This window comes from Podarcis melisellensis (genome assembly GCF_964234715.1).
Source record: "Podarcis melisellensis genome assembly, chromosome: 2".
Classification (NCBI taxonomy): domain Eukaryota; kingdom Metazoa; phylum Chordata; class Lepidosauria; order Squamata; family Lacertidae; genus Podarcis; species Podarcis melisellensis.
Window position 1 is genome coordinate 105,456,772 of NC_138529.1, and position 20,112 is coordinate 105,476,883.

Genomic DNA, 20,112 nt, shown 5'->3' on the forward strand with positions numbered 1-20,112 from the left:
TCCACCGACTGGGCATGGCTTGGTTCCACTCTTGCCCGTTGCCTCAGGCAACACACTATTTTGGTCCAACCCAGCACTCCAACATGAAGCATCTAATCTTGGAAAGCTGCAGAGGAAGAATGTGAATTCTAGCACACATATGTAGGGGCAATAAGTCTTATGAGTTCTGCAAATCTAGACGGGAGTTAAGCGCAGTGTTAGGTTGCAAGGAAGCAATGCCTCTTCTGCATACTTTCAGTCAGGGCCAGATTTAGGTTTGATGAGGCCCCAAGGTACTGAAGGCAATGGGGCCCTTTATATGTTCAGTTGTCCTTTGTCAGCAACAAATTGTCGCTGTTTTTTTGAGTTGAATATATGCTATATGTTCCTTCCAGTAGCACCTTAAAGACCAACTAAGTTAGTTCTTGGTATGAGCTTTCGTGTGCATGCACACTTCTTCAGATACACTTCTTCTGTATCTGAAGAAGTGTGCACGCACACGAAAGCTCATACCAAGAACTAACTTAGTTGGTCTTTAAGGTGCTACTGGAAGGAATTTTTTTTGTTTTGACTATGGCAGACCAACACGGCTACCTATCTGTATATGCTATATGGTAATTTATGGACCTAATAGGTATCTAAAGCCATTTGCACATAACAATATATGTATTTTATCAAAGTAATTGTGGAGTTGAAATACAATTAAGTATATTAATAGTGATTTTTTTGGGGGGGCCAAGAGAGTGGGGGCCTAAGCTACAGCTTGTTTAGCTTATACATAAATCCGGCACTGATTTCAGCATGCATATAAGAAAATTACGCTTTTGAATAGTCCCTACAGCATTATTCTTTTAAACCTCCCTGCGATAAGAGTAAACCCGCACTGCAAGCAAATGACTGGCAGGGACGCTCCCCCCCCCCCAAGCACTGGCTTTCTGCTTGCGAGGAGCTTTCGGCATTCAGAAATGTAATTCGAAAGGGACGCAGCGTGCGCGTTTGGTCCTTCCCTCCCTGTTTAAATACTCAGCTGGTTAAATTATATTCAAAGGGGGGGGAAATGAAAAAGAAAGGAAAAGCTGGCGATCCCCTTTAAAAAGTCTCTGGACCGGGTGCCAAAATCGGGTGCTTTCCGGTCTGGCGCCGTGCCAGCAGAGGGCTCTTGCTCGTCGATCCCGGGGAAGTCGCTGCTCTTTCTCCACCCCCAGCTCCGATCAGCTGGTTTGGGAGGACGGAGGAACTTCCTGGAGTATCATCAACAGAGCGGCCGCCATCGTCCAACGCCGCGGCTGCAGCGAGCGCAGAGCCGCCAGGCCAAGCCCGCTTCCTCGGCGGACCGGAGGGAAGACTGCCCTCGGAGGACGCGCCGGGCTTGGCGAACGCTGCCAGCTGGAAACTGCTCAGGTGAACGAGCGCGCGGGGGGCGGGGCAGGATCCGTGGGGCGGAGGGCAAGGAAGTGACTTGCTCTCTTTGCAGGTAACGCTTTGAAGCGGACCGCCCACCCACTTCCAGGGTGGGCTTCTGTCCGGCGCTGCGCCCTGTTAAAATCAAAGTTTTCCAATACCAAGAAGTCCAGAGTTGCTTGTTGTTAACTGTGTGAAGAATTGGCAAACCCACCCTCAAGACCCACCCCCCGGGGAATGTATATTTAACTTGGCATGTGCTGAATAAAATTATACTGGATTTTGCTAGGAAGTATGAAAAGAAGATACACACAAACATTCATTCATTCATTCTATTCATACGTGTGTGTGTATACAGTCATACCTCGGGTTGAATACGCTTCAGGTTCAGTGGCGTAGCGTGGGGGGTGCAGGGGGGGCCGGCTGCACCGGGCGCAACATCTGGGGGTTAGGGTTAGGGGGCGCAAATCCACGGGTTAGGGGGCGCAAATTACTTGCCTTGCCCCGGGTGCTGACAACCCACGCTACGCCACTGTTCAGGTTGCGTGTTTTAGGGTTGCAAGTAAAGACTCTCCAATCAAAAGCACAAACGTTGCTAGGTTTGATAACCTCTTAGAGGTGTCGTTTGCTGTTTTAAGTGGTATACAAATCTGGTTAAATAAACAAAATAGCATAAAAATATCTAAGGGGTAAAAATGGAAGAACTGCCATTGGTTACTACCATTACCGCGTACTCAACTTTCCCAAATGTATTTTTGTCTCTTGATGTTTTTAATAGCTGGAGTTAAGTATTGGACACATGTAATTTTTGATGATACTTTGGGATGCATTCCGTTAGCAATGTCACTCAAAACCTCTGATTGGGTTGGCATCTAGATACCCCCAAAAAGTTGTTTATTGTGTGCAATGAACATTATCAGTGCAGCCAGGCAAGGCTGGTAGGCTTGTGGTAAATATTTGCATGTGTTATACAGTACTTCTGCTCTCTCCATGATCTGTGGCAATTGTCTATTCTCCACACCTTTCACCCACACTGGTGTATTTATTATTATTATTATTATTATTATTATTATTATTATTATTACAGTGGTACCTCTGGTTGTGAACGGGATCTGTTCCAGAGGCCCATTCGCAACATGAAAAGCCCACACCCTGAAGTGCCATATCTGCGCAGGTGTGCAGCGCGATTTTGTGTTTGTGCGCATGCGCAAAGCACGATTTAGCACTTCTGCGCATGCGCCAGTGGTGAAACCCAGAAGTAACACTTTCTGGTACTTCTGGGTCACTGCGGGATGCAACCTGAAAAAACGTACCATGAAGCAAACGTAACTTGAGGTATGACTGTTTATTTGTTGTTGTTATAGTGCCCTATACCAATAGATGTCAGGGCAGTTCACAGCATAAAATTTAGAAAATGCTTCCCTCTCACTCAATATCAGAACAGTGTAGAGCAACTTTTTAAAAAAGTTGAAAGCAGCATAACCCTGTAAACAAAGTTTACTGGTTTAAAAATGTGGGTAAGCAGGTGGAGATCTGGGCCTCAGTAGTGTCTGCCTTGACTACTTTCTAAAAGTCCCTGAGGGGAGATGTTGGAGCAGGAATTGAGAAACCTAGAATGTTTCTGGTTTTGAGCTCTGTTTTGTCTCAACAGGCGATGGGATGGCAGCTGAGCTGAAGGAACAGAGATGTGTGAAGGAAGAGCCCAGAACGACGGCGGTGCTGGCGGGCGGCTCGGAAGAGACGGTCTCCCACAGCTGCAAGCGGGAGAGAGAGAACGGGGGCCGAGACTTGCCAGAGAAGCGAGAGAGAGCCGAGAAAAGCCGAGAAGGAGCTGCTCTGCCACGCAAGGAGCAGGGCTTCGGGAATCTTGACCAAATAGTGATCCAGCAGCTGATCCACATTGGAGGAGGCGGGAGGAGGCGCGGCAAACAGGGGGAGAACTTCAGCCAGGCCTCGGGCCTCGGCAAGGCTTCAATCGTCCACCTGGGAGAGAAGCCGTACCTGTGCATCGTCTGCGAGAAAACCTTCCGCAACCACTCGGGCCTCATGGTCCACCAGCGGATCCACACGGGGGAGAAACCTTACAAATGCCCCGACTGCGAGAAGAGCTTCAATCAGCGCTCGCACCTGACCTCCCACCGCGGCACCCACACCGGAGAGAAGCCCTTCAAGTGCTTTGCCTGCGGGAAGAGCTTCAGCTACAACTCGGGCCTGGTGATCCACCAGCGCATCCACACCGGGGAGAAACCGTACCAGTGCCCCGGATGCGAGAAGAGCTTCAGTCAGAAATCCCACCTGCTGTCGCACCAGAGGACCCACGTGGGGGAGAAGTCCTTCAAGTGCCTGGACTGCGGGAAGAGCTTCAGCTACAACTCGGGCCTGGTGATCCACCAGCGCATCCACACCGGGGAGAAACCGTACAAATGCTCGGACTGCGGGAAGAGCTTCAACCAGCGCTCGCACCTCGTGTCGCACCGAGGCGTCCACACGGGGCGCAAGCCCTACTCGTGCCGGGATTGCGGGAAGAGCTTCAGCTTCAACTCGGGCCTCGTCATCCACCAGCGGCTGCACACGGGGGAGAAGCCTTATGAGTGCTCCGACTGTGGGAAGAGTTTCAATCAGAAATCGCACCTTATTTCACACCAGAGAGTCCACGCCGGGCAAAAGCTCTGACTGATACCATATGTTTCTGTGTATAACACCCCCCCATGTATAAGACACCCCCTGTTTTGGGCGATTACATTTTAAGAAAATGGGGGGATATGGCCCAGAGTTGTTGAGCTTTTTTGGGGGGGGGGAGGGAATGCAGAAAATCACTCGCCCGACTAAAAGATGCTGAGAATTGAGAATCACACACGTCGCCAAAGCTAACAAGCGTCTGCCCGCCTGCCACCAGCAGCCAGCAATCGCCCGCCCAATTGGCACAGCAGAAGCCAATCTGAAACACCCCTTGCCACAGCCACCAATCACCCACCCAATTGACGCAGTAACAGCCAATCCAAAGCAGCCCTTGCTGCAGACACCAATCACCCACCCAATCACGGGTGACAAGCTGCTGCTCGCAGTTGAAACACATCGCCCGTCCCTCCTCTGCACTATCTGTGTATAAGACAAACTCCATTTTTAACATTCTGTTTGAGTAAAAACTCTTGTCTTATGCACGGAAAAGTACGGTATGCCTGCTATTTAGCTATGGTTCCTGCACTGCAGGGGGTTGGACCAGATAGCGTTTCCAGCTCTTGACAGGACTATAATTTCACCTCTAGAAAGGATCCAGAACAGGGTTCCCCAAATTTGTGTGTCTAGCAGTTTTTGGACTACAGTTCCCATCGTCCCTGACCCCTGGTCCTGCTAGCTGGGGATGATGGGAGTTGTAGTCCAAAAACAGCTGGAGACCCCCTGATCTAGAACACTGGTCTCTAAGCGGTAGCTTGCAGGTAATGGCGCACCGCCAGTATTCCTCAAAATTAGAATTTTGAAGGTGAATTTATACAGGTGTGTATAAACTGCACATTCGATGACAGCTGCCTTTCTTTTTGCTACAGATCAACAGCACTGCACTGAGAAGGAGGGCTGAAGGGAGAGAGAGAAAAATCTAGGCATTCAACAAGAAGATAGTTACTGTTGAAACCCAGTATTAAAAATCCAACATTAATCTCTCCCTCCCCCCCACTTTTCTGAGGTGAAAAAACCCTTAGACTTAAAGCTAAAGGATTTGTTGATCAACTGCTATAAGAAAGTATTTAAAACTACCTGTTAAACATTTTATATTGGCCTGTCAGGGTATGCTTCTTAATTGGTGTGGAATCTCTAGCCTGTTTCAGAAAGTTGCATCAGTGTAGGGGAGTGAATCTTACTTGCTGGCTCTTGTTTGTCATGCCTGAAAAAGGGATCCTACCTGTGTACAGCTGTGTGTGAGTAGATCACCTTTTCAGATGTTACACTGAATGCAGGGCTGATGAGCCAGTAAAGGGTGCAATGCACAAGGCACATTCCCCCTCTCTCTTTACCTGTTCAGCCTGCAAGTGGAGGCAACTTTGGGAAGAGGGCTTCTTAAGTGGAAAAAATATAGTCAGATGTGATGTTGGATCCTCCAGATTGGATTACTGCAATGTACTCTGCATGGGGCTGCCTCATGGGGCTGGCCGCAGCAGCCAAGTTTGTGACTTGGGGCCCTGTTTCTTTAGAGCAGCCTTTCTCAACCTGTGGCTCCCCAGATGTTGTTGAACTACAACTCCCATCACCCCTAGCTAGGACGGCCAGAGCTCAGGGATGATGGGAGTTGTAGTCCAACAACATCTGGGGACCCACAGGTTGAGAACCACTGCTTTAGAGCATATAACTACAGTCTGCAACCCAAAAAAATGCAACCTGAAGCGGACGCAAGATGAAGTATGACTGTACATTTTTCAGTTACCGGTTTGTTTGTGAGCAAAACTCAAAAGTGTTGGTTACTCTACAAATGCCATTAGAAATCGTTTGGGACCAGAAAATCTGAATGGCCATCTGCCACCTGAGCCCACCTACCCACTGCAGTTGCCCTCAGATGCTCTGCTTCTTGTCCCAACTCTGACTGGCTGGCACATGAGGCAAGCACTTTTCGGTTCTGGCACCTAGTTTGTGGAACTCCTCGCCAAAAAGGCCCTGTTGGTCCCCCTCCTTCTTAGTCTCTTGACATTTTACAAAAGGAAAACATTTTGTTCCGCCGTGCCTTTTAATACCAGGCTTTTGTTTTTGTATAGGTGTTTTGTTTTTTTTAATTTGCAGATTGTAGTTTGTGTTAACTGATGCTGTGAACTGCCCCGATGCCCATGTGAAGAACCGAAAGCTGGGGGAAGTAACTATTTTAATACATAAAACAGTATTTATCAATATTTTGTTATAAAAGACTGTTACGGCTTAACTGGGGGAAAACCCAACATCTATATACAGCATGTTGCTGTATATACATTTACTAGTGCATATTACAGTACTGTAGTCTCTCAAGTTGGGACGCAGGTGGCGCTGTGGGTTAAAGCCTCAGCGCCTAGGACTTGCTGATCGAAAGGTCGGCGGTTTGAATCCCTGCGGCAGGGTGCGCTCCCGCTGCTCGGTCCCAGCGCCTGCCAACCTAGCAGTTCGAAAGCACCTCCGGGTACAAGTAGATAAATAGGGACCGCTTACCAGCGGGAAGGTAAACGGCGTTTCCGTGTGCGGCTCTGGCTCGCCAGAGCAGCGATGTCACGCTGGCCATGTGACCCGGAAGTGTCTCCGGACAGCGCTGGCCCCTGGCCTCTTAAGTGAGATGGGCGCACGACCCCAGAGTCTGTCAAGACTGGCCCGTACGGGCAGGGGTACCTTTACCTTTACTTTTTTAGTCTCTCAAGTTATAATATATAAACTCTATTCGGAAGTTTCCCTTGCACTTTGGGCAAACTTGGGAGGTTGGGAGCAGGGCTGTGCTGATGAGCCCCATCCGTGGGGCCCACGGAGCCTTTGCCTGCATGAACAAAGGGGGCTACACTATCAGGAATCCTAGTTGTGCAGGATTCCTGATTGCATGGAGGCCTGTGTGTATGTTTGTGAAGGCTGCCTCCCTGCACGTTTGACTGTCCCTCCAGATGCCAGCAACTTGCCAACTTATTAACGGAGGCCAGGGCTGCCTGATGGTTGCCCTCTCTCTTTCTTGCATTTGTCCAACTTCTGAATAGGGCTATGAACGGTTACATTTCTGTATCTGAAGTATAGACACTGCCTGTAATCACCCACCTGCTTGCAATAAATGGAGTGTGTGCAATGACCAAGAGCCTTACTTTGTATTCTATTTTCACAATAGATATTGGTTGCATCCTCAGATTTTTTTTACTCCCCTTTCCCCCCCCCCCGCCACTTCTGCCACCAGGCAAAACTTCATGAAGGCAGCATCACATGGATGTGTGAAGGAACCATCAAAGATCCAACAGCACAAGCAGAATTTTGGAGATTGCTTCCCGTTGCCTCATACGTTAGATTTTTCCAGCAGAGCAGATCATAAAAAGAGCCTTGTTGATACAGGACAAAGGCCTGTCTGGTCTGCGTATATAGCGTCTTAATTTTGTTGTTGAATGTTAAGAGTGTTGCCACTAGCGATATATTGCAGTTTCTACAGTCTACATATAGTAGGGGTATTTAAAAAGAGTCTCATAGTGATCCCATAGCTAAAAGTGGAAGCCGGTAAATGTGTCCTCCTTTTAACTCTTCAAAATATGGTAACCCTATCTCCCAGAGCTTTCAACTATGATCTGCGCAGCCTTGGTCGCATGTATAAATAGTCTTATCTGCTCCCTTTGGGATTTCGGCACCTAGAATTCCTGAGCCGCCTTGTTCTTAGAAAGGAAAATGTCTCGGAGCTTTCCTGGTGGCGCCACCAGAGGGAGCTCAGGAGCCGGGGGAAAGGAGCGGCGGAAGTGGCTGCCCCGCTTTCTCCTTCGCCAGCACTGAGCTTCCGGGGTCAAGCGCGGTGGCAGGATGCGGAGTTTCCCCGGGTGCCTCCCCAGCCTGGGATGACGCTGCCTTGGTTCTTGTTCGTCCTGCGCATGCTCAGAGGAGGAAGCGGCTCCTGCTGGACCCAGAAGGATGGAGGTGGCGTCCTTAACTCCCGGAGGAGTGGGAGCAACTGCAGCCGGCTTGAAAGTGAGCGAACTTCCCCAAAGACTTCAGGAATGTCCTCCCCCCCCCCTGCGGTTGTTCAGCAGAGCATGTGCGGATGCGGATATATGAGCCATACAAACAGGCGGCAGGCAGAAAACCAACAGGCGAAGCTTTCCCACCACCTCTTCTTCCTCCTTTCTTCCCTCTCTTTCCCACTTGTTCCTCCAGCTTATTTTTTCGAGGGGGGGGTTGACCCACTTTCCCTTTAAAAAAGGCTTTTGCGGCTTTCCACAACTGCACAACGCTTATAGAAACTTGGTGGCTTTCCGCTCTATTTCCATGCAGGAAAGCCGCTGCACCTCCTGAATGCCTGCCTGCCAAGCAGCTGTTAATGGCACAGGAGTGGGCAGGTGGGCGGGCATGGATTAGATCTTTCGGAGCATTGTTGGAAGGGGGGCTGTGTTCTCTCTCTCTTTTTGTATACATAATGTTAAATTTTCTGTTTTACAATTGAAAGTACTGTACAGTGGTACCTCGGGTTATATACGCTTCAGGTTACATATGCTTCAGGTTACAGACTCTGCTAACCCAGAAATAGTACCTGGGGTTAAGAACTTTGTTTCAGGATGAGAAGAGAAATTGTGCTCCGGCGGTGCGGCGGCAGCGGGAGGCCCCATTAGCTAAAGTGGTGCTTCAGGATAAGAACAGTTTCACGTTAAGTACGGACCTCCGGAATGAATTAAGTACTTAACCCAAGGTACCACTGTACTCATATTTACATCCTTAAGATATCAGTGACTTCCCTTCTTCACTTTCCATGGTTCATTTTACATATCCTAAATCCCTGCATGTTTTACAGAAACTAAACCATTCAGTATTCCATCAGGACATCCATCATAACTTATTTACACTCTTGAATTTAAATTCAACAGGGGGTTGTGTTCTAACATTCTGGTTGCATTCAAGCCAAGGGCCCATCTTGGCCAGCATCTGGTTCTCACAGTGGCCTTTTGGGAAACTCTCAAGCAGGTTCTTGGTGCAACAGCCATAGAATTGTAGAGTTGGAAGGGATGAGGCCCTTAGGGACTGTCCCCGTCACAGTCCCTGGCAGAGAGCTGGCGGAGCCATCCGGAACTCCATTCCAGGGTCGCTTTCTCTTTGCCGCAGGTGATGTTTGAGGACGTGGCTGTATATTTCTCCCTGGCCGAGTGGGCAGAGCTGGCCAAATGGCAGAAGGACCTCTACCGGGCTGTGATGGTGGACAACTATGAAGCGGTCACCTCTCTGGGTAAGGATCTCCCTTGCTTGGGTGTGGGTGTGTGTCCTGTGGTGTTCCAGAGAGTCTGGAAGCAGCGGAGAAATAATGCTGGTGCCAAGGTTTGCAGAGGGGAGAGCACATCTTTGTTGAACTGACCTTGGAGGCAAACTTAAGGTTTTGCAATCTGCAAATTGTAGTACAGGCACCAGTCTGAAACGTTTTGTTTGAACCAGCATTTCCTCAACCTGGTGCCCACATAAGAGCATCAGAAAAGCTTGTGCCGTCAGTTAAGGCCAAAGAGGCCACCATCCTGTTGTCACCAGATGCCCCGATGGGACGCCTGCAAGCAGTGCAACAGCAGCAACTCTCTCCATTTGCAATTTTATTTATTTGCATTTATTTCCCTTCTTTTTCTCCAAGGAGCTCAAGGTGGCCCTGTGGTTCTCCACACCCCACTCCCTTTAATCCCCACAACAACACTGCGAGGCAGGCTAGGCTGAGAGGCAGCCGCTGCCTCTAGGTCACGCAGAGAGCCCCCTGGCCGAGTGGGAACCCAAACCTCAGTCTCCCAGGTCCTAGTCCAGCACTCTAACCACTCGTGCACCACACTGGTTCTCAATTCCCTGCAACCCATATTCAAAAGCATTGCTGCCTCCCAAGTGTGGAGGAGGAACATAGCCATCACAGCCAAGAGCCGTAAGCACTCCAATCTGTGGGCAACCCAATTCATGCACCTTGCAAGCCCTTCTTGAATCCCAGGAAAATGCAGCTGGTGTCTTTGTGGTTTGCTGCTGCTGCTGTTTCCCTAACCCAACCACGAAAGGGAAACCAAAACATGCATCTCTGGCGATTGGCTTCCTAGCTGGATGTGTGAGTGAGCAGCAGTGCCTCCTCTCTTCCCTCCAGCAGCACGCCCCCCCCCAGAATAGTTGCCACCCCACTGAATCAGCCTAGCCTGCATCCTTGGCTTAGTCTTCAGTTCTTGCAAATGTGTTATGGGTACAGTCATACCTCGGATTGAAGTAGCTTCAAGTTAAATATTTTTGGGTTGCACTCTGCGGCGACCTGAAAATAACGGAGTGTGTTACTTCCGGGTTTTGCTGCTCGCGCATGCGCAGACGCTCAAAATGACGTCACACGCATGCGCGGAAGTGACGAAACGCGACCCGTGCACACGCGCAGTTGTGTGTTAAGTTTACTTCAGGGTGTGAACGGGGCTCCGGAACGGATCCCGTTTGTATCCAGAGGTACTACTTCTGTTTATTTACCGTATTTTTTGCTCTATAAGACTCACTTTTTCCCTCCTAAAAACGTAAGGGGAAATGTGTGTGCGTCTTATGGAGCGAATGCAGGCTGCGCAGCTATCCCAGAAGCCAGAACAGCAAGAGGGATTGCTGCTTTCACTGCGCAGTGATCCCTCTTGCTGTTCTGGCTTCTGAGATTCAGAATATTTTTTTCCCTTGTTTTCCTCCTCCAAAAACTAGGTGTGTCTTGTGGTCTGGTGCGTCTTATGGAGCGAAAAATACGGTATTTTATGAATCTCTTTCCACGTGCATCTCAAGGCAGCTTACAAATAAGTCATAGAAACCAGCTAGAAATTGTTTTCAAAATGATACAACCCCCTCCTTAGAGACTTTGTGTCACTAGAGCTGGAAAAGCAGAGGGTGGGAGTCTTCAGATGTTTCAGGAAAGTGCAGCTAGGAGGTGCCTTGTCAACATCTCAAGGGGGATGCTGTTCCATAGACCAGGGGCAGCCACGGCAAAGGCCCTGCTCTGAGGTTTTAGTGGCACGTGTTTCTGTGGCGGCTTGCAAGAGACACTCTTCTGCAGAACACAGTGACCTGCTGGGTGTATGAGGGATAGGAACAATTGTCTGCCATCGTGCTTGGATGACGTATTTGGAAGGGAGGAGCTGTATCCTAGTGTGGTACAGTGGCTAGAGTGTTGGTCTGAGATTCCCCACTCAGTCATGAAGCCCCCTGGGTGACCTTAGGGCCGCTGTGAGGATGGAATGGGGAGGAGGGGACCCTGGCACGCCACCCTCAGCTCCTGGGAGGAAAAGGCTGGTAATGAGTAAAGTAAGAAACGAGTAATGAGTAAAGCTGCTGTCTTCTGCTCCCACAACAGGGCACCTGTCCACCAAACCAGAGCTCATCTGCAAAATAGAGCGCAAAGAGGAGCTATGGATGGAGGAATCCCCGGAGCCCCTCAAATGGAAGAGACCTTGGTTGGGTGAGTTGATTTAAGGGGTGGTGGCTTTTGCCTTCCTCAGCCCTTCAAGGGTTCCCCGTTAACTGGTTCTTACCAGTGTTGTGATCAGGCCGCCCTCTTGTGTATGTGATGCTGGCCTCGCCGGTGATGGATAACAGACATTCCACCTCTCTTGCTCTGACTGGCAACATCTTAGGACATGGACTAGGACTTGGGGGGACCCAGGTTCAGATCCCCCCTCCCCATTCACTGATGAAATTAACTGGGCAGATTTGAGGCAATCGAGTTCTCTCACCCCTGCCTACCTCGCAGGAGGACGGGCCACATACGTAATCATAGAAACTAAGTAGTTTTATGCAGTAGGGTAATTCCAATCCATCCTTTAGGCCAGTAGTTCTCAAAGGCAGGAGAGGATGGCAAATGTAGGAAGAGTCAAGAACAATCAAATAAACATTTACACATTTCAGTCGAGTCTAGTCCCAAAATATTTTGTTGTTGTTTGTAGAATATGGATCTCTCTTCAAAATGAGAGCCAAGAGCATCAAGTGATACTGCAAGCTCACACTTCTCGTTGAGTTTGTATACATACTTAAGGTACATCTGTACCTTATAGGCTCGTTTATAATAATATTTTGGCAACGATTTGTGTTTTTATGTAGTTGCATTGTTTTATACTTTCTGGACACCCCATGATCAGATTGTTGTGTTGTGTTCTATGCTATAAATAAAGCACTGCTAGGAGCTTTTTCTTTTGTTTGCTACTGCATCTCTTATCAATAAAAAAGATTCAGTGTGGTGTGAGCAAATGTTCATTTCCAAAAGCAGTGGTTCTCAAGAAAGTTTTGAGAACCACTGCTTTAGCTGTCATGACTAATGGGTCATTGGCAGACCATCCTCTTTGAATTTACCTTTAAAAAAAGCTAGTGGCTTTTTTTCCTGCAGGGCTACAGGTTCCCCAGACCTGGGTTAGGGCAGTATCTTCTCTAAAGCTTTTAATTTTTCCCTGCAGTCCTCAGGCTGAGTAACAACATGAAGCAGAATTCTCATCGGGAAGTTTCCAGGGTGACGACACTGCAGAATCCTGAGCCGGGAGAGACTTTGAAGAGCTGCTTGCCTCATAGATCGGTGAGGCGAATAAATGTGGAGAGATTCACTGAGTGCTGCCAAGGTTTTAAGACTTGGAAAGGACCCAGAGTCCATCAGGACCAAGGTGGAAGTAGGAACGCACACGCCGTCTGCGGGCAGAACAGCCGGAAGCATCCGAGACGCAAGGTAGACGAGAGCCAGAGCCTTTGGAAGTGCCCCGATTGCGGGAAAGGGCTCTCCAGTCAAAACGCCTTCAAAAGGCACCAGAAATTCCACACGGGCGAGAAGCCCTACCAATGTCTAGAGTGTGGGAAAAGCTTCATGGAGAGCAGTCACCTCACTCAGCACCAGAGGATCCACACGGGGGAGAAGCCCTACACATGTTTGGACTGCGGGAAAAGGTTCACTCAGATCTCACACTTCATTCACCACCGGAGGAGCCACACGGGAGAGAAGCCCTACGGCTGCCCCGAGTGCGGGAAAAGCTTCAACTTCAAGTCGGCTCTGATTCGCCACCACCGGATTCACACGGGAGAGAAGCCGTACGAGTGCCCCGCGTGCAGGAAAAGATTCAATGTCAGCTCCCACCTGGCTCGGCACCAGAGGAAGCACCTCAAAGAGGCAGCGCTCGAAGCTGTAGAAGGCTTAAGAGGAAACCCGGTCTTTCTCAGGCGCTGTGGAGCACCACAGCCGTACGACTGCATGAACTGCGAGAAAGGTTTTTTCCGGAGCGGAGACCTCGTGAGACACCAGAGGATCCACACGGGAGAGAGACCCTATCTGTGTAGCAAATGCGGGAAGAGCTTCAGCTACAAATCCAGCCGCCTGAGGCACGAGGCAGGACACATACGAGGAGTTGCCCTGAAGTGCTAGATTTCCTGATGTCGAGAGGAGCTCTCCTCCGGCTTTGGTGATGGGATTCCCAAGAATGCGGCGTGCAGAGACTTTCCTGCATACCAGCAAAGCAGCAAAGGAATTCTGCAATGTCAACATTCTGCAACCAGAATGAATTCTGCAACCAAAAAATGGACAGCCTTTTTCTGAAGTGCACTTAATTTGCACACCTTGTTCTTTCTGGACATGTTTGTTACTGAGAATTTTTGTAGAGAATTTGCCTCTATATCAAACTCCTTGTTTTGTTTTGCATTGTTTTGGTATGTTACAAATTCAGCTTGGGGGATGTACACAGGGTTGGAAAGGATATTGTAATTCTCGTAACAGATATGAAGAACCCTGCTGTTGACTTGGAAATGGCACACATTTCTTGGAAGGTCACAAAGATTCCGTGCTATTGAAGTGTCCCTTCAACCAGGCAATACAGGCAGAGGGCCTTCTCAGTAGTGGTGCCTGCCCTGTGAAACGCCCTCCCATCAGATGTCAAGGAAATAAACAACTATCTTGACTTTTAGAAGATATCTGAAGGCAGCCCTGTTTAGGGAAGTTTTTAATGTCTGATGTTTTACCTTGTTTTTAATACTCTGTTGGGAGCCACCCAGAGTGGCTGGGGAAACCCAGCCAGATGGGCAGGGCATAAATAATAATAATAATTATTATTATTATTATTATTATTATTATTATTATTATTCAGTCCCCCAGCAGTTCTCCCTCCCCTTCTGTATGTTACAACAACACCTTGAACTTTGTAGCGATCCAGTTGTGAACCCAACTAGAAACTTGGGGTGTAGAAAGTTCAGCTAAAGCAGGATCCTGAAGCAGGGATTTTCAGATTTTCTCCCTCTCTTTAATGTGAGAGAGATCCCTGCCCAGCTCTGCTCAGGAGTTAAGACAACAGAGATGGTCAGTTCAGTTGGTCTTGTTTGTCCTTACCCCAAGCTTGGGGCGCAGGGGTTACAGTCCAAAACAACTAGAAGGCACCAGCTTGGGGAAATTTGCAGTAATTGGTAAGCGAACTGTGTAAGCCTGCAAGAGACGATGCGGGGAAATTAAAACCCTCTCCTGTCGGAGCTCAGATTTGTAAATAAAATCTGAAACACAGCAGACACAGAGAACCATTGGGACCAAGTGCGTAAGGTTGGCTACAAGGGGAAGAAGCAGGATCCTTGCCACTCTTAACTGTTGCCTTTTTGAAGCGCACTACGGGGACGCGGGTGGCGCTGTGGGTTAAACCACAGAGCCTGGGACTTGCCGATCAGAACTGTTCAGCTCTTGTGATCCAGCCCAATGCCAAAATGGAGAAAAGAGAGAGATGGGGGCGTCCCACTCACATTTGGCTGTGCCCCCTGCCACCCGCATGCGGTCCCCTGCAGCCCTTGGCAGGAAAAAAAAAGATCCCCACTCCTGGACTAAAGCCGCAGTTTTCACTTTGGGTGAGAAACGTCCTGGGTTCAACCCTCAGACCAGCCCATGCGTTGTAAATACCGGGACTCCATGCAGATAGTCAATTGAATGCATTGTGATTTATATTCACAATGGGTATGTTGTGGAAATGGGGGTAAGGAAGTCAATTTCATCTATGAACTTAATGCACACATATTTAGGAGTAATTCTCTGGACCTTTTTTTAAAAGAAATAAACTAAATCGAGACCCCATACAGTAATTTTCAAATTGTTCTCCGTTTCTTCTTACCTGTGGGCTAAGCCCACTGAAATTACTGTACAAGAATGCCATTCAAAACATGTAGCTCTTCAACAGATTACTGCTTGACACATGTTGCAGCAGAGGGCCAATCATTGGAGTTTGCCTTTCTAGGGCAAATTTTGTGAGCGGCAAGTATTCTGCATGCATATGCGCGAAAGGAGATATATATATATATATATATATATATATGCTTTCGTAGATTTTCACGGGTACAGGAATGCAGGTTTTGGTGTCCTCGGGTGTCTTCCCGTGTAAAAGTTGGGGTGTCTAGGCGACGTTTCGACGAGGTCTCACTCGTCATCTTCAGGCTGGTGCTTTCGGCTTCTTGTTACTGGAACAGAGCAGGATCTCAGTGTTTGAGTTCCTATAAATACTGTTGAGGGGGTGTGGTGTATAGCCTCCAATGTTCTGGGCAGAGAGGAAGTTCCCAGGCTAGTGTGCCTTTTCTTCTTTTGTTCCTTAATTACTTGAGGGATATCTTGAGTGATTTCTTGAGTGATATCCTGAGTACCACTTAGGTGGGTCATTAGGTGTGGATTAGTTGCTAAAGTCTTTGTGTCTTGACCTCTTGAACTTTGTGAAGAGTTTTTCTGAGAAGATGGCTGTACTGCACTTAGTTGTGCTCTGGCTTGGCTTCGTGTATAGGGGCGAGCTGTGGTTTTGTGGCCTGTGTCAGCCAGATCTGTGTAGGGATTGCAGGGGGGTGCAGCATCCGGAGGTGCCACCATGGTTTGGCTACTGGATGGTGTCTGTAATTTATCTGTGGAGAGGGTCTGGGTTTGGGTCTGGTGTGGTTGATTGGTGATGGCGTTCTGTGTGCCTCTGGATCTGGTGTCAGTTTTTGTGGGGAGGGCTAATTTCCAGATGTCTGGCAAGCGGGATGTGTCGTCACGCTTGTTCATGTTGTGAGGGTGTTTCTCTATCTCGATGGCTTCCATGATTATTCTCTTGTGGTGATGTTCCATGTTAAAGAGCAATTTGGAATCTGTAAAATTAATTTCGTGTCCTGTTTCTTTCATGTGTTGGAAAAGAGAGGAAGTTTTTTCTTCTTTTTTGACGGCATTCTTGTGTTCTGCGATACGTGCATTTATTCGTCTGTTTGTTTGTCCAATGTACGTGGCTGGGCAGACTTTGCAGGGTATTTCATAGACCAAGGGGTCGGCTTTTGAAGCCTCCCCCCCCCCCCCGGCTTCGGGGCATCATCCCGATGCTGGGCGGCCGGGCGGGAAAGCCTCCCCCCCCGCCCGGCTTCGGGGCATCGTCCCGATGCCGGGCGGTGGGGCAGGAAAGCCTCCCCCAGCCGCCCGGCATCGGGGCATCGTCCCGATGCCGGGCGGTGGGGCAGGAACGCCTCCCCCAGCCGCCCGGCTTCGGGGCATCGTCCCGATGCCGGGCGGTGGGGCAGGAAAGCCTCCCCCAGCCGCCCGGCATCGGAACGATGTCCCGAAGCCGGGCGGCCGGGCGGGAAAGCCTCCCCCCCCCGCCCGGCTTCGGGGCATCGTCCCGATGCCGGGCGGTGGGGCAGGAAAGCCTCCCCCAGCCGCCCGGCATCGGGGCATCGTCCCGATGCCGGGCGGTGGGGCAGGAACGCCTCCCCCAGCCGCCCGGCTTCGGGGCATCGTCCCGATGCCGGGCGGTGGGGCAGGAAAGCCTCCCCCAGCCGCCCGGCATCGGAACGATGTCCCGAAGCCGGGCGGCCGGGCGGGAAAGCCTCCCCCCCCCGCCCGGCTTCGGGGCATCGTCCCGATGCCGGGCGGTGGGGCAGGAAAGCCTCCCCCAGCCGCCCGGCATCGGGGCATCGTCCCGATGCCGGGCGGTGGGGCAGGAACGCCTCCCCCAGCCGCCCGGCATCGGAACGATGTCCCGAAGCCGGGCGGCCGGGCGGGAAAGCCTTTGTCCCCCCTGCCTGCCTTCCCAGGGGCTTTTAAATCGCCCCGGACAGCGGAGAAGTCCTCCGCTGTCCCGGGCGATTTTAAAATGCCGCCCGCCAGAAGAGGTCGGGGGAAGGCTTTTTCCATAGGAACGCATTAATTGATTTTCAATGCATTCCTATGGAAAACCATGCATCGCAAGACGAAAAACTCGCAAGACGAAGAGACTTGCGGAACGAATTAATTTCGTCTTGCGAGGCACCACTGTATATATATATATATATATATGCTTTCGTAGATTTTCACGGGTACAGGAATGCAGGTTTTGGTGTCCTCGGGTGTCTTCCCGTGTAAAAGTTGGGGTGTCTAGGCGACGTTTCGACGAGGTCTCACTCGTCATCTTCAGGCTGGTGCCTGAAGCCGAAAGCACCAGCCTGAAGATGACGAGTGAGACCTCGTCGAAACGTCGCCTAGACACCCCAACTTTTACACGGGAAGACACCCGAGGACACCAAAACCTGCATATATATATATATATATATATATATATATATATATATATATATTCCAAATGCACACACCATAAGGAATTCACATTCTACCATCCGAATCCAGTTCATACAGTTTGAGTAGGATTGATTGATTGATTGATTATTTATTTATTTATTTATTTATTTATTATTTAAAATGGGTAGGAAATGAATTGGGGATGAATCAGAAGGGAGGGGGAGAGTTAAGTGGAACTGGAAATCCACAGAGGAGCAGGGGGAAATCAAGGCCACGGCACCCTCCAAAGCATTAAAACCATGCCCCCTTAATGAAGGAGAATTCTAGCAAGCCCTCATAAACTAGGCAACCACCATTAGAGCCAGACACCTGGATTGTGGTTTTTTAAAGATGATTTTAAAGCTGAAATTCTTGCACTGCCGACATCTTTCTTGTACCAAATGCTGCATGTGCGACTCATCCCACAGATGTGAAACATTTCCTACACCCTTGGAAATAACGCCCTGAAATGGACCGTGAAAGTGGACTGCCTGCCACTTGCTTTTAAACACTTCCTCCCTCTGCACCCCATGCTTTTATCCACCCCACTTGGGAGACCGAATGCACACAGATTTTTATAAAGAGGGAAAAACATAAGAATCAACAACCTTGCGCCAAGAAAAGTGGCATTCCTTTGCCTTTATAAATCATAGAATCATAGTGTTGGAAGAGACCACAAGGGCCATCGAGTCCAACCCCCTGCCAAGCAGGAAACACCATCAGAGCACTCCTGACATATGGTTGTCAAGCCTCTGCTTAAAGACCTCCAAAGAAGGAGACTCCACCACACTCCTTGGCAGCAAATTCCACTGTCGAACAGCTCTTACTGTCAGGAAGTTCTTCCTAATGTTTAGGTGGAATCTTCTTTCTTGTAGTTTGGATCCAATGCTCTGTGTCCGCTTCTCTGGAGCAGCAGAAAACAACCTTTCTCCCTCCTCTATGTGACATCCTTTTATATATTTGAACATGGCTATCATATCAAGCAAACATACCCAGAATCCTAGTATTCTAGAGTTGGAAAGGGAGCACAAGGCCCAACATGGAGCTTGAGTCTCATGCTCTACAGACTGAGCTATCCCAGCAAGAATATATAATTGATTATTATGCACCACTGATTCTGTTTCAGCTAGTTGCAGAGAGGAGCAAAAATCCATGCATGGTGCTGACTGCCTTCCAAGGTCACCCATAAGGATTGCTGCTCATCATCCCTCCTGTGGCATCTTGGGATTTCTCAAGGCATGAATACCGTGCACTGCCAAGTCCATCTCCATAGCATTATGGGATGGATAGAAATCTTAGGGCACCACCCACCCATTACTTCCAAATCCTTCATGGGCTTCAATTTCAAGTTAATAATATGTGCCCCGCTCCCAGTGCAATAATTGGGAGTATTATTGCAGGAGTGCAAAGGGAATACAGTGGTACCTGGGTTCTCAAATGCCTTGGTACTCAAACAACCTAGAACCCAAACACTGCAAACCAGGAAGTAAGTGTTCCGGTTTGCAAACTTTTTTCGGAAGCCGAACATGCTCCGTTTTGAGTGCCACACTTCTGTTTCGAGTGTTACGCTGAGGTCTGTCTGTCTTTTCTATTTATTTTGCGTTTTTGTTTTCACAGCTTTTTTTTCTGACTGTGTGGAACCCTGTTCTGCTACTGACTGATTGTGTGACTGCAGTACAGTGGTACCTCGGGTTACATACGCTTCAAGTTACATACGCTTCAGGTTTCAGACTCTGCTAACCCAGAAATAGTACCTCGGGTTAAGAACTTTGCTTCAGGATGAGAACAGAAATTGTGCAGCGGCAGCGGGAGGCCCCATTAGCTAAAGCGGTACCTCAGGTTAAGAACAGTTTCAGGTTAAGAATGGACCTCCGGAACGAATTAAGTACTTAAACCCGAGGTACCACTGTACATTGTTTATTGCTTTCATTTTATGGATCAATGGTTTCGTTAGATAGTAAAATTCATGTTAATTTGCTGTTTTAGGGGTTGTTTTTAAAAGTCTGGAACGGATTGATCCATTTTGCATTACACTCTATGGGAAAGCGCACCTTGGTTTTGGAATGCTTTGGTTTTGGAATGGACTTCCGGAACAGATTAAGTTTGGGAACCAAGGTACCACTGTAAACACGCTTTTAAGGACATCCCCTGTAGCTCTCCAGATGTTGCCGAACTACACCTCATTGTCTCTGACCACTGGTTATGCTCGCTGGGGCTGATGGGATTTGGGAGTCCTACAACATCTGGGCAGCCACAGGAAAGCTACCCCTGCTCTGGTGCAATGGCACAACTCTGCTTTCAGAGCACTCCATTTCTCACAGCTGTACAGTATCACACCAACCCACACATTCAAACATCATTAGTCTGAGGAAAGCCAAAGTTGACATGTGGGGTGGATGGGGGGAGAGAGATAGATCCTGTCCCTATAAAAAGAATACTGCAACACTGTCTTTTGCCTCTGGGAAGCAGACAATCAAGACTGGAAGGCAAGAGTTCTTCCCTCTTGGTCCATCCCCATTACTTGGTAAAGGAACAAGCGACAAATAACACAG

The 20,112-nt window shown here is 49.0% G+C and overlaps 2 protein-coding genes and 3 long non-coding RNA genes across 6 annotated transcripts in view; 4 read left to right on the forward strand and 1 right to left on the reverse strand.

The window, feature by feature from the left end:
• The window catches only part of LOC309365403, a 71,450-nt gene extending 65,750 nt beyond the window's left edge, over positions 1-5,700 (reverse strand). Inside the window, exon 1 of the long non-coding RNA XR_014166111.1 lies at positions 5,584-5,700. This is a non-coding gene — a long non-coding RNA (uncharacterized lncRNA). The remainder of the gene's footprint in view (positions 1-5,583) is intronic.
• Positions 1-20,112, forward strand: part of LOC309365493 — a 78,506-nt gene that overhangs the window by 26,890 nt on the left and 31,504 nt on the right. The window lies entirely within an intron of this gene.
• LOC309365033 (uncharacterized protein) lies at positions 1,129-4,845 on the forward strand. The gene is made up of 2 exons (XM_081903137.1): positions 1,129-1,380; positions 3,032-4,845. Exon 2 carries the CDS (start codon positions 3,040-3,042, stop codon positions 4,051-4,053), a length of 1,014 nt encoding a protein of 337 aa, XP_081759263.1. The 5' UTR covers positions 1,129-1,380; positions 3,032-3,039; the 3' UTR covers positions 4,054-4,845.
• Positions 6,240-7,163, forward strand: LOC309365354. Its single transcript, XR_014166044.1, has 2 exons — positions 6,240-6,366; positions 6,738-7,163. It is a non-coding gene; the product is annotated as an uncharacterized lncRNA (long non-coding RNA).
• Positions 7,810-13,775, forward strand: LOC309364939 (uncharacterized protein; the record flags this gene model as incomplete). 2 transcript variants are annotated; one of them, XM_081902972.1, is made up of 4 exons in its annotated part: positions 7,810-8,031; positions 9,157-9,277; positions 11,375-11,479; positions 12,468-13,775. In XM_081902972.1, exons 1-4 carry the CDS (start codon positions 7,975-7,977, stop codon positions 13,415-13,417), a joined length of 1,233 nt encoding a protein of 410 aa, XP_081759098.1. In that variant the 5' UTR covers positions 7,810-7,974. The 2 variants fall into 2 exon arrangements, with proteins under 2 accessions (XP_081759098.1, XP_081759099.1); XM_081902973.1 differs by lacking the exon at positions 11,375-11,479 and having other exon boundaries at positions 7,882-8,031; positions 12,468-13,417.

Bases quoted from the DNA above. Each gene is read 5' to 3' on its own strand.
- LOC309365033 (XM_081903137.1), top strand. From the start codon at position 3,040: ATGGCAGCTGAGCTGAAGGAACAGAGATGTGTGAAGGAAGAGCCCAGA.